General features: G+C 27.7%; 1 protein-coding gene across 4 annotated transcripts in view; it reads left to right on the top strand.

Annotated features, from left to right (window-relative positions):
- Window positions 1-13,955, top strand: part of LOC123305750 (TLD domain-containing protein 2) — a 146,013-nt gene that overhangs the window by 75,508 nt on the left and 56,550 nt on the right. For 3 of the 4 annotated variants that reach the window (XM_044887558.1, XM_044887555.1, XM_044887557.1), the window contains 4 exons: window positions 1,294-1,362; window positions 2,836-2,942; window positions 11,603-11,658; window positions 13,166-13,415. In XM_044887558.1, the coding sequence (XP_044743493.1) occupies window positions 1,294-1,362; window positions 2,836-2,942; window positions 11,603-11,658; window positions 13,166-13,415 (482 nt within the window). The remainder of the gene's footprint in view (window positions 1-1,293; window positions 1,363-2,835; window positions 2,943-11,602; window positions 11,659-13,165; window positions 13,416-13,955) is intronic. The other variant, XM_044887556.1, reaches the window with a different exon arrangement.

Below are 13,955 nucleotides of genomic sequence, written 5' to 3' on the forward strand. Positions count from 1 at the left end.
TCTCTCTGCGACTTTTTTTCGAAAGTGCTGCATTTTCAAATAAGCATGATAACATCATATTTAAGCTATCGGTCTGAAAAACGCGACATGGAATTTGTTGAACACTATGACGACTATTATTAAACAATTCAGCAAAAGTGAACCATGTATGTACTCAAAAACAAAAATACTTACGAACGGCATGTTTGAGGTGATAGAGAAAGCTCGTTGGTGCAGTGTTTTTGTCGAACAAAATATTTTATTGTTTAATAATTATTAATTTTATCAAGTAGTCATAGTGTCCGACAAATTCCTTGCTGCGTTTTTTCAGACCGATAGCTTAAGTATGACGTCATTCTCATTTGAAAATGCAGCACTTTCGAATAGAAAGTCACTCAGGAAGTTTCAAGTATGTATTCATCATTTAACAAAGCACCCTTTCTGTCCTACTGACCAAAAGTCATAATTTTTAATAAAGCTAGATGAGGGCAATATGTATAAAAAGTACTTAGTGCTATCTATACCTTGATACAGAAAGGGCATTTTTACAAAAAAAGGCGGTTAAGAAAATATTAACGAAAAAAAGAAAGTTTACGACCGAATACTTGGGGCTTTTCACATTTTCATAAGAATAATAAAAAAGCTATACACTTAACTTTAGTTTCCCCGTCATTTTTTTGTTTTTATTATAAATGAATATTTTCTAACCAAAAGTAAAGATAGAAGAAACTTTTCCCGAAATATTCGAAATATCTATCTGTAACTATTATCTTAAATTTAATCAAAGTTTTCTTTTGTGACTCAACCTGTTGGTCCTCGTAAGGTCCAAAGGAATTGCTAAATGCTGTACTAAAATTATATCAATTGATATAATTTTGATTTTGATTAATTATAATTAAGATTGATAAATTCATATTTTAGCATCCCATATCTATTTTTTTTAATTATTAATTTTTATTACTGAGAAATTAGCAAATGCTGCTAACTACAATTATTTTGTCCAAGTTAATCATCTTTTACTCAAATTTTCGATGTTGAATCAATGAATCAAATGTAGCTCGCAGTATTTTTTTTCTCAGTACATAACACAGAAAAAAGGAATTTCGAAATTCTAAGGCAAATAAAATCTTTCTTAAAACATTTCGAGCGACAAGAAATCCATTTTTCTGTGTAATTTTAATAAAGGCTTATCTTATTTGACATTTGATCAATTATTTTTAATTTTTAATATTATTTTATGCATGATTATTTTTTATTTTATTTTTCGCTTATGTTTGGTTTTTTTCTTTTTGTTTTGATTGCACCACCACATAGGTCTCGTCGTGCTTCACAAGATGTTGGTCATGTTGCACGTAATTCTGAGAATATTGGTCAATTTTTACGGTAAATATTAATTGCTTTTTTTTTTTTTATTTTATTTTTTTTAATTAAAAATATTTTGATAACAAAACAATAATGTTTTTTAATATAACTTTAATTTAAAAAAGTTATTGAAAACGTTTAAAATATCTATATAGAAAATATACTTAGTTAAGTGTTACGATTTCGTAATTTGTTTTCATCAATCTCAACATTTGAACATAATATGTAAATAATTTATGAAACCATTTATTTCACGCAATGAATATTTTTTTTAATTCCCAAAGTTGAATGTTATGTTCATTTTTGATGCAAGGATTTTTCAGACACATAAGAATCAATCCGGCATGATGAACATGAAGTTAAGCAACCCAAAAATACTTGTTAAACGAGATATGTAAGATATTCAAAATAGCTCTAAACTATATACAATTAGATTATTTAAGCTATCGCAGTTTGAATTTATTAGGAACTTGAGGGTGAAATTTTCATTCGTGATTGATTTATCGTCGTAAGGTTGTACGTTGAAAGAAAATTAGAAACAAAACTTTGCGTAATAAATTTCGATTTTTGCCCCAATTTCCTACATTATATAAAATCTTTTGTATTATATAAATACGTATTTCGACTACCAATTAGTCATCATCAGTATGAAATTGCTAAACGTAATTATTCTTATTGTGTATGTTACTCGTTGCTAATTTGGTAGCGGACTGCACCAAATTAGCAGTTCGCTACCAAATTAGCAAAAAGGGCTCAAAGGATTCGTTGTAGGAAATGCAAATACCTTAATACAAAAGATACGCATATTAAGTATTCCTACTCTCTTTTCAAAACTACTCAGCTAAAAATTATGCAAAAATACGAAATTGGGCCTTCCTGAAATTTTAAATTCACCCCAGAAACTGGAAGTATCCTCTGTGAAGGGGTTGGAATCCTCTTCACAAGTATCTGACTCGCTCTGATTCGCTTTTGATCGATTTTGTCTTTTAAAACTGAGCATACGTAACTTCAGATGACATAATTAAAGATGATCCAAAATGTAAAGTTAATTTTGTTATTTTCTTTGAATCCAGTCACATAATAAATAATCCAACAATGAATATTTCTCCCATAGAAAAAATTGAAAGTATCATTTGCTATTATCGAATACTAATTTTTTTAGAAATTCCAAAAATTTTCTATTATTTCGCAAAATGGGAGTGCTTTGGCTGCCATTTTGGCGCATGCTATGTATAAATCCTTATGTGCTGAAAAATGTTTGGTGTCAAAAAATTGATTTTGGAGCAATTAATCTTTTTTTCTTGTTCCATACCTGAAAAGTATTATGTAATAGAATAATGTCGTAAGTAATATTATCGGCAAAAGTGCAAATTTCAATTAGCTTTTCAGAATAGTTGAAAGTCCGTAGTTCGGTTCTCGATTAGGTGTATATTTTATCATTGAAACGATAATTTTTTTAAATGATTAATTTTTGTGATTTTTTGTGTGTTATAGGAGTAAAAGTCGAAGCGTTGATCACGGATTTAATGCACCATTTGATTTAGAAGCATTACGATCTAAAGTGGAAGGTCGTTTTGAATCTGTGGATCGTTTAAATAAAGGTATGTAGTTATGTATGTTTATATCCAATTCAAGTCATATAATATTTTATTTGATTTTATTATTACAGGAAATTGATTATAAATATTATTATTGCTAGTCTAGCAAACATTTATTTTGTATATAATTTACATATTATTATCAAATTATTTATTCATTAATTGTTTAATAAATACAAGCCATGCCAGGCCAGGCCGGTCCGAGTAATAAAAATAAAATTAATCCACCTTTATCAAAAATGTATATTTAATTTTTGTTATTCATATAAAAGTGTGTCTGAATGTTTGTTATCTCTGTTTTGATAAATGAAAACAGCATCGCAGGAAGTTATATAAACATTACAGAAATTCATTGTAGTAAAAAAAGTGTAAAACTTTGCTTTTACTACGCAAAATCATTGAACTTATCAGCGATCATTAGCTTTAAATCAAATCAAATTCTAAAATCGGAAGTAACAGTGGCTGTTTTTTCATACAAAACACTTAGGTATTTAACGTTTGTGAGCAGACAAACCTTGAAATTATTTACTCATATTTTAAACCCGTTGTAGCCTTCAATTCCCTTGCTCTGTTCAAAATTTCATAGGTTTAAATATTTTGATACAGAACCCTAAAATTTTTTGGAAATAAAATTCAGCCCATGTTACTCACTGATAATGTAGCTTTCTTTAGGTGAAAGAATTTCTTAAATTTATTAAGTAATTTTGAGTTTAGCTATTATAATGACTATTAAAAACAAACAAATTTTACCTCCGTTTTTCACCCCCCTAAGAGTAAAATTTCGAAAAATCCTTTCTTATTGGATGCCTACATCATACAAAGAACACACCTTCCAAGTTTCAGGTTTAGGCTGTACATTTATTCGTCCGTCATTTAGGACAAAGCATTTTATATGTATAGAAGATTTTAAACGTTCATAACTTGCATACTAGCAAAGATTTTTTAAAACCACCTTCACTTTTCTATTCGTGAAGAAAAATTCTTCATCTGAAGTGACAAAAAAAAAATCTCCTTCTACTACCTAAAATAAATACTTTAAAATGATTTTTTATAAGGTATTATTCCGTCAAACGGAATTTTTTCAGTAGGAAATAAATTGTAGGGAAATGGATTAACAGCTGTTAGCTTTATATTAATTTGTAACTATCATTACTATTAATAAGTATGACTACCATTTAATTTTTTTCAAAAACCCGTATTCTATTTTTAACCGTATACTATAAACAGTGTTTATTTTATAACTCGAACATTGAAATCAGATTTTCAGATTATTTCTTAACTAATTAAATTCAGTAATATGAATTAATTCATTAATTACGTTATGTAATTTATTTTAAAAATTCAAATAAATTACATTTAAAATGCTAACAATAAAAATTACAAAACAATACTTAAAATAAAAATAGACGCTGGAAGCTAGTAATTGTATAGCAGACAAAAGAAACCTAAGTTTTGTTATATAATTATTGTTACAAGATAGGCAATATCTCTTACCCAATTGTGAAAAAGCTTTGCTATTTGTACAAAACTATGGTTAAATTATTCAACTGTGGTCAGTTCATATTAATTAGGGTGCATTTCAGAAAAAATGATGGGACCTTTAATTGGTCATTTTGAATGAACTGGCGTATTCATTATTTTAGGATCCCCGATAACACTGTTTACATTCCATAGATGGAAAACCTTACATCCATGTTGCGCATTCTTGTTAAGATCAGGAATATAAAATACACGCGTTCTGCGTCGGGTCTGGTTTCAGCAGACCTCTGTAATTACTCCCATCAAATTAGATTAAATTTACTGAATTTTTGGAGAAAGTTTTATGCTTAACAACTTTTATCAGATTTCTTCCCTAAAATGTATTAAGAAAGATTAAAAATGCAACTATTATTTATAAAAAAAAAGAAATATAATAAGAAGTTTATAAATACAAATCGATCATAAATTTTACGCCCGATAACTTAGGATATTTTATTTTTTAAATGCATAGTTTTCAAGTAAAATGTGGAAAAACGTAGAAAGCTATCAATTTTCCCAGAATTCCCCTTTTTTCTGCGGATAGATGAAAAAATATAGGTGGTATTCTTTGTTTCTTTATGTACAATTGATTCAGTAGAACAACAACGTCTCTCGGCGTATAGGACACTGAATATTCGCTTGTTATACATTGAATATCATCCCTATATAAAATCCTAGGGACAAATTCTGAGAATGAAATTTTTAATATATTTTTGAGAAAATAAGATAATAAAATGTCTGTCTTCCAGGAACTTAATTATTTTGGTTTAATTTATGCTTAAAAATTTCATAGATTTAGCAGTATTTTGATAACCACGGGCACTTAGCTAACTTAAAGAGGGGCCCCGTGTGACGGGCCATTATTAAGCATTTTTTGGGGAATTGTTTTTGAAGAGCACAGAATAATTATAGAAATTTGAGGTTTTCATCATTTATTTATTATTATTTTAAGATTATGTAAATAAAATTTCAAAGAAAAATTTTCAATGAAACGGAAATTGTACCACTCCCAAGACATCCGCTTAGGAAAAAAGTAAGCTAATTTCCTCCAAGATTTCGACTGGTTGGCTTATCTGATGGGAAAAAACAAAACGATATTTTAATTTAGAAGTCCAAATGCATCGAATGAGCTAGAATCAGGTGAAAATATTGAAAATTATATTTTTGATAGACTGCTGAAACAAATAAAATACTCGAAACTTTTGGGTGATTCTAGTTCATCTTGTGCGCTTAAATGTACTGAGCCTACCTTATAAATTTCAAGTAAATCGATTAAACAGTTTTCGAGTTATGATGGAGGAAATTTAAAAAAATACGGTTTTGAGAAAAAAGCCTTTAAAAGTTTCAAGTACTAATCTGAATTTGCTACAATCTTTTTCTTCTAATTGTTGTCTTTATAACGACTCGAATTGTAAAGAAACATTTTACCAACATATTCTTCACATGTTAAGGAAGCAATTTATGCAACAACAAAATCGATTTTTTTCAACACATCACACGGGAAGGGGGCCCATAATTTATGATAAATGCAAGTCCAGGTAGGGGCTTCTTCTCTTTTCTGCCTATATTTCAGTAAGCCTATGTTTGGTATACCAACAACAACCTCCCAAATTTCTTCTAAAAAATTATCCCAGTTAAATAATTCAATTTTTTATTTGTTTATAAAAATTGTTACAATTTTTGAAATTGCGAATTAGATACTTTGCTACAGCAATGAATTTAAGTTACGTAAATCGAATTATATTCCCAAATAATTGAAAACATACGATTCAATGTAATTTGACAGATAATCTTTTCCAAAAGAAGAATGAATTTATAAAATAGAATTGAATTAAAATTTCCGCTCCAATTAAAATAAAATATTTTTAACCATAAATGTATTGCACTTTGTGTGGTAATAAATTAAAATAAAGGTAACCAGCTAATAACCAACCATTATATTCATGTGAATCATTAAACAATTTTAATTTGTTTATCATAAAATTTTATTATAATTTCTACTCATAATATAAATAAATATTGTTGTCTATTGTGTGTCTTGTGTCACAATCAACACAACTCTATTAGATAAAAGAAAATGAAATGCATACTTTTTAAAACATAAATAAATTATAATTTATTATTTAATAAACAATAAATAGTATAAAAATATACACTTTCTAATTATTATTGATTTTATTGAAAATATTTTAAATTTCACTTAGATTCAGAATGGTCACAGGTCTTTGAAATCGGGATTACCTGGAATTATTAGGGAATATAACTTTACCGTAAAATATCATGGGAATAATTGGGAATTTTGTAGGAATCACATTCCTTCAATATAATTTACTATACAGGATGTTTTTTTTTACTCGACATTTGCAAAAAAATTAAAAAATAAGATTCAAAAAATTGTTTCAAACAAAAGTTTGATTATTTAAAAGTCTTGTTCAAATTCAAGTGCATGTTTATTTCAAATTCATTTTTCAAATGGAACCCTATATTTTTTGTAGATGATTCGTAGTTGATAGAAAAACTTAGATAACTTTTATATAAAAAGAATTTTTTTTGTGATTTGAGCAAAAAATAACAATTATTTTCATTGATTTCTTATGCGAGAACTTTTGTTTATTTTAAAGATTCGTAGAATGTGAAGAAGTGTTTTTTTTTTTAATTCGAAATCATTAAGACTTTTTTCAAATTTTTTGCAAATTTAAAATGCAAATGCAAGGCTATTTCTGCCATTATGATTTTTGGCGGCAATTTTCATTGTTTTAATGTCTTTCGACTTTTTAAGGAAAAGAGTACGTAGAACAACAACAAAATAGGAACCAAAAAATAAAGATTTTAAGAAAATAAGTTGTTTAAGACATAGTTGCGACCTTTTTTCTTTGACCGTTCAATTATTATAAATAAATTAAGGATCAAAAGTTCACAATTTCTTTCTGATTTTTTTCTGCTCAACAAAAGATCGTATAGATATTTTCTTTCGGTCCAAATGTCGTGTTTTGTTCTTAGAATACAAAGTTTTTTTTTTGTATTTTGCAACTGTTAAAACAAATTAACTAATTTGTCCCACTCCCAATGAGCATAAATATTAGTAAGAGCTAACAAGAACTAACATGGGAACAAGGTCTTGCCCAAAAATTGTTATTATCGTCTTGACCAAAACATTTTTTGTGCCGTTTATTTAGTCCGGTGTTCGAAACATGTCGCTTTAACGGGCCTTTGTTTACTTACTACCACATGTCGATAAACACAAATCCGTTAAAACAACGTGTTTCAAATGTCGCAAAAAATTTTCAGTCAACACGATGATAACAATTTTTGGGCAAGATTTTGTACAATTGTTAAGCGCAGTTGTGTTGAATATGAATGATGAATATTTACCTTAAAAATTAAAATTTTATTTAAAAATTAAATTTATATTAGTATTTAAATTATTAAAATAACTTTAAATATGACATCACATCTACAACAGCAATCTGTATCTGTTTTTTTATCTATAAAACATGTATGTTTTATGAATTAAAATTGTTAACGTTAACAAATACAATATTGTTATATAATATTACTAAGGTATACTACATGCATTCTTTTACAATGACAATTACTCTACAGGCACACGTCCAAAAAACATACTGATTATATCACCGTTAAGACCTTGTAAACGTGTTCTTTATATCCTGTTGGACTACTTCTTCCATTAGAAAAGCACTAGCAAAACATTCAATTCTTGAAGATTGCAATTTTCTGAGTGTCTTTTAACAAGAAAGGGGAATACGAAAGCGAGTTTACACCCCTAAAATTGTTTGACTTTAAAACTTTGGGAAAGACGGGACTTATTATATTGATATATTATTAGTTGGATAATGATGGCTACTGAATTTTTGATATTTAAAATAAACAGTAACAAACACAAATACAAAGTGTTAATGTAAGTCATATTACACAATATTAATTGATGTGATGTCATTTGATGTAATGTGGATTTATTATTTTAAATAATATATATTAACTGACTGTGGGCCATTTTAGATTAAACTAATGCCCTCCAATAAATTATTTGCAAGGTTGCCTCTTTCTTTCAAGTTTATGTTTTACTAACCGAATCTTAAAATAAAGGATACAAATTTAACAGCTTTTCTGAAAATCATTCACCGAATTTAGTCTTAAAAATATGACACCATTATTTTTTCTTCTTGAAACATAAAGTATCGGTGTTATCAGCGAACATTGTTATTGATAAACACTTCTATAAATTGGTGGCTTAATTGTGAATAGACGAACAAAAAGAAAAAAAAAGTTTTTGTTCAACACTTAATTAAATACATTGATTAAGGAATATCGATTTTTTTATTTGCATTTATTAACAAAATCTGAAAATACCGTAAAAGAGATAACAAAGAGTGGAATTGAAATTAAAATCGGCCAAGAAATACTTATGATATAAGCATTTTAAACTACTAATTAAACGGGTATTAGACAGGGAGATCGGACATTTAAACCATAGTCTGTAAAAGGAAAAAATTTTATGGCGTCTCCCATGAAATATTGATTTGACACTCATTTAATACAGTATAATGCTTTGTTAAATGATTAATACATACTTGAAATTTCGTGATAGACTTCTTTTTGGCAAGTCTACCAAACTTCTCTCTACGAATTATTTCGAAAGTTGCTGCGTTTTCAAATGACTACTTGATAACATTAATAATTATTAAATAATAAAATGTTTTGTCCAACAAAAATACTGCCCCGATGAACTTGTCTTCTACCCCAAACATGCCGTACTAAAGTATTTTTGTTTTTGAATATATACATGGTTCACTTTTACTGAATTGTTTAATAATTATTAATGTTATCAAACGGTCATAGTGGCGAGTTAAATATGCCGTTATCATGCTCATTTTAAAACGCAGCACTTTTAAAAAAAGTCGTAGAGAGGTTTGTTAGAATTACCAAAAGAAAGTCACTCACAAAGTTTCATGTATGTATTAATCATTTAACAAAACATCCTTTCTGTCCCACGGTCTAATTGTATTGGTCTAATTGTATACTTACTATGTTTGTCATAACAACTCCATGCTAAATACTATTTGGCTAGAAAGAGATAAAAATTAATCCTTGATGGCTTTCTTTTGGTTGTTTTTATATAGAAAATTGCAAAAAGTAGTAAAATTTTTCAATTTTGGCACAACGAAGAGCGATATTTTGAAACAATTTTAGTCGATATCTATCTAAATTAAATTTCTAGTTTTGCAATTATAATTAAATTTTGAATGCGATAAAGCCAATATTAATGCGGGTGCTGAATATGCCTGTTCAGCTCAAGCATTTGATTACCTGATACTATATCTTAATAAAATATATGAAGTGTATGAAAAACTTAAATATCAATGTTTCATTACTGTTCTGAGAAATTACATAAATAAATAAATATAAAAAATACGTTTAACTAAATATAGGATGTTTCACAATTGTATGGCACTATTCTAGGTACGTATTCTCTAGCTTAAAATAAGCAAAAGAGTTCATATAAACATGTCTGAAAATAATTTATTACTGAGTTAAAGAAGCAAAAAAATATTTTATTCAACAATATAGTATTCAAAGTAATTGTCCAAAGTAACCAGTTTTGTTAAATAAAGCATTAAGCACTACAAATCCATGCTTCTTTGACTTCCACAACCTGACATCTAAAATTTTAGTATCTTCGAAAAGACCCACTATTTCTTTGTTACATGTCTATAAAAGTATACTCATTCAATACAGTATTCACTCACACGAAAACTCATAACTAACTCAAGGATTGTCATGGGCGTGGTCAAGGGAAGGGCACGTAGGGTCAGCTTCCCCTTCCCTCTAGAAATTCACAAGAATGGTTCAAGCACCCTCTTGTTTTAAAAGAGTAAAATTATACTGAATTTAAAATTTCAGTTATCGGATGGGTTTAGTATGAAATTAGAATCAATGAAGCTATATCTACAAATTTTCAACTCATCTTCTGTTATTGTTTTTGAGAAAAAGGGAACTAAATTGTTGCCCTAATTTAAACCCTGACGGGAAAACAAGTTATTTACAAAAATTTTACACTTAAGCTTTTGTTCTTCCTCTTGCGGTTTACAAGACCCAATGGATCCATGTTGCCTATTTACGAACTCCCTTTTTGGGTCCTGAGTACGATATAGATACAAACTTTAGCTCGATATGTCTTCGTTTTTGAGTTATCGTGTTAACGGGCAGGCAAACGGAAATGGGCTAATTAGGTTAATTTTATGAATATCTTTTAGCAAAATTTTGTTTGTAGCATCAATATTTCTAAGCGTTACAAACTTGGGATTAAACTTAATATACTCTAATATATTTCATATATAGGGTATAAAAACTAAGTAAAATCATTTTTAACAATTTTTAAAAATAAACTTTTAGTCTTCACACGATGTAGTATTTATTGTTCGTTCATTGACAGATTTTTAATCACCTGTCAAGAAAATAACAATAATATATTCATTCAATTAAGGTTTTAACTCTTCTTAAACCACGGATATTTTATTTCGTACTTGATTAACATCTGATTTTAGAAAAATAAATCTTCAACCTTCTGTATCTCGGTAATAAATTATTTTCGAACGTCTGTGTATATGAACTTTTTTGCTTATTTTGAGCAAGAGAACACACATCTAAAATAATATCGTGTAATTTTGAACGCCCTGTATATAGATATAAAGTAAGTTACTTGGGCTTTAAAATCAATAATTCGCTGACTATTAATTAAATTGATATCAGAGTTGGCTGGCTTGGCTACTGAGTAAGGCTGCAAAACAAACATAAACATAAAAATAAATAATCTTAAATTAAATACATTCTGTACTGTTTTGTTACTTAAGATGTATTAAGTTAGTTAAGTTTGTTACTTAAAGGATTAACATCAACACACAATAATTACTTAAGTAATTAAAGTTAATTATTACTTCATTAATAAATACTTAAAAATATGTTGAATGATGATTACAGTGATTGTCAAGTTCATATTACTAAAACAGTATTTGGGCATTTTATTATATATTTTAATACTAAAAAAATTGGTAATTAATCATATTGAAGTGCCAATTTGTTTATCATTTATTAATCAATATTAATTCATTTTAAATTTGTTTCAGATGTGGATAATGAAAAGAAAAAAGTTGAAGTACCTGTTAAAACAATTGAATATACGGTAAATATACTTTTTTGGTAACAATTTATTTATACAGGATGGTCCAAGTTATATCGGCAAGATTTCCACAAATGTTAGATAACATCGGCTATAAGTATATTGATAAATTTTCATTATTTTAATGTTATCTATCATTTGATGAAGTCCTGTAGTCATAACATGGACCGCTCTATACAAACTAAGAGCTCAAAATATTAAGCCATATTTTTTATCGATTACAAATTTTTCAATGTCGCCATCGTTTTCATTGTGATTTATATTGTAAGAATTGTCAGCTTTCAGCTTATTAAAAATATTCATTGAAAAATATTATCGTTTTCGCTACCAACCTACTAGGTGGATAAAATCGCAAATTTTTCCATAAGTTTAACATTTTTGCCTCAAGTTTCCAAAAATTACAGAAGTATGATGGAGGTGAATTTCTACACAGAGTGGCCGAAAATCACCGGACCAAACAGAAAATATGGGCTCCTTACGAAATTCTAAGATAAAAAATCCTTCATCGATTTGATGCACTGTTAACGATTAAAAATTTCTCGACTAATATTAAGAATACTTAAATTTTTTAAATAAGCAGAATTATAAACTATAATTAACGAAGCTTTAATCGTTAATGGTGCATCAGATCGAAAAACGCCAAAATTTTCATCTTACTATTTGACAAAAAATTTAGAGTTTTTATAAAATATATCGGATTTATTTTAATTTAAAACCTTTATGGTATTTCATTAACTTGGGGAAAAATGTTAAAATCGATTTCTATTCAAAATTGAATTTGATTTAAATTTGTTCAGAATATTATTTATAATAAGTTTGTAAAAAGTATTTGTTTATAAAAAATAAAAAACTCTCTGCTTGGTTGTAAAGTGATTTTTCCCTTTGCCGATGTATACACAACCAAATTAAATTTCATATTAAATTAGCAAATTACACTCTTAAAACTTAACATCCATGGTTTACAAAGATAGAAAATCATATAAAATTGGTAGTGTAAGAATTGTGTTAATTCACTTTTTTTTTCAAGCTAATTTCATTTTTGGGTTAACATTATATTTATTTTTGACAAACGTTGAAAACTAAATAAGTCATGATACTTTTCTTTTAGAAATTTTAAAGAAAAAAAATTTAATTACTAGGTAAAAAAACATCGTGCTTCCATATTGAAGCTAGAAATCCATGATTTTGTTCACCTAATTTTTTGAGAACTGATAAAAGTAAGATAATAAAGAAAATTGTGGTTAAAGTTGTGGCTGGATATTTAGTTTTCGATTTTTATACTTCTAGAGTTACAAAATTCCTGCTTCTTTACCTATTGTATTATACTGATATTTTAAACATACACTACACACAAAAATCCGCTGAAACATGAAATCGAAAAATTGAATTTTCTTTATTACCAAACTTACCTTTATCAAAGGTCTATAATGTTGTAAATAATATTATTAAAATAAAGCCATTGAACTTTTAAACTTAGTAAATTATGTTTTAAAATAAATTATTATCACAGGTAAATGACCGTGATACATTGACATCAGTAGCTGCACGGTTTGATACAACACCATCAGAATTAACTAAATTAAATCGATTAGTCTCATCGTTTATATTCCCTGGACAAATACTGCGTGTACCAGATCGTTCAGAACAACAACTATCTTCAACCGATCCACATGATTCAACTCATACAAATGATTCACAGTTGTCAACACCAACTGAATCACATCATGAGTACCATGAAGATTTACCACCTGAAGAAAAAGGTATTTATTACAAGTCTATTTCAAACATATCTATAATTATTTTACAGAGCGTCAACTTTGTACCTTTGAACAAAAAAGAAAAAACAAATTTAATGGAATTTTAATGCTAAGAAAGACTATATCTAGCGATAGAAATAAGAATTATAGTTGTTAGCTCTCATAGATATATAATATTTAACAGAAATGTTTTATAATTTTGTATATTGCATACCATACACATATAAAAGAGGTTAATGTAACAATTTTTGGCAACAAGAATTTTGTTAAAGAAATATATAAAAAATAATTGTTTTTATTTTAATTTGGGTCACTATGCCGTTTAAGTAAAAGATTAGCGGGACAAATATGGCACAGCACATTAAAATGTGCCTTTATTAACTAGATATCTTTTGTCTAGAAAAAATCAGCTGAGTCTAACAGGTATAACTTAATAATCTTCCGAACGTCTAAAGCTTCAATATTTTACTGTTCTTAGTGTTTCGTTTCCGCGGCTAAAACGGACACGGATGTGCCAGACTTTATTTCTTTGAAATAAAAAAT

This window comes from Chrysoperla carnea, chromosome 1 (assembly GCF_905475395.1).
Source record: "Chrysoperla carnea chromosome 1, inChrCarn1.1, whole genome shotgun sequence".
NCBI lineage: Eukaryota > Metazoa > Arthropoda > Insecta > Neuroptera > Chrysopidae > Chrysoperla > Chrysoperla carnea.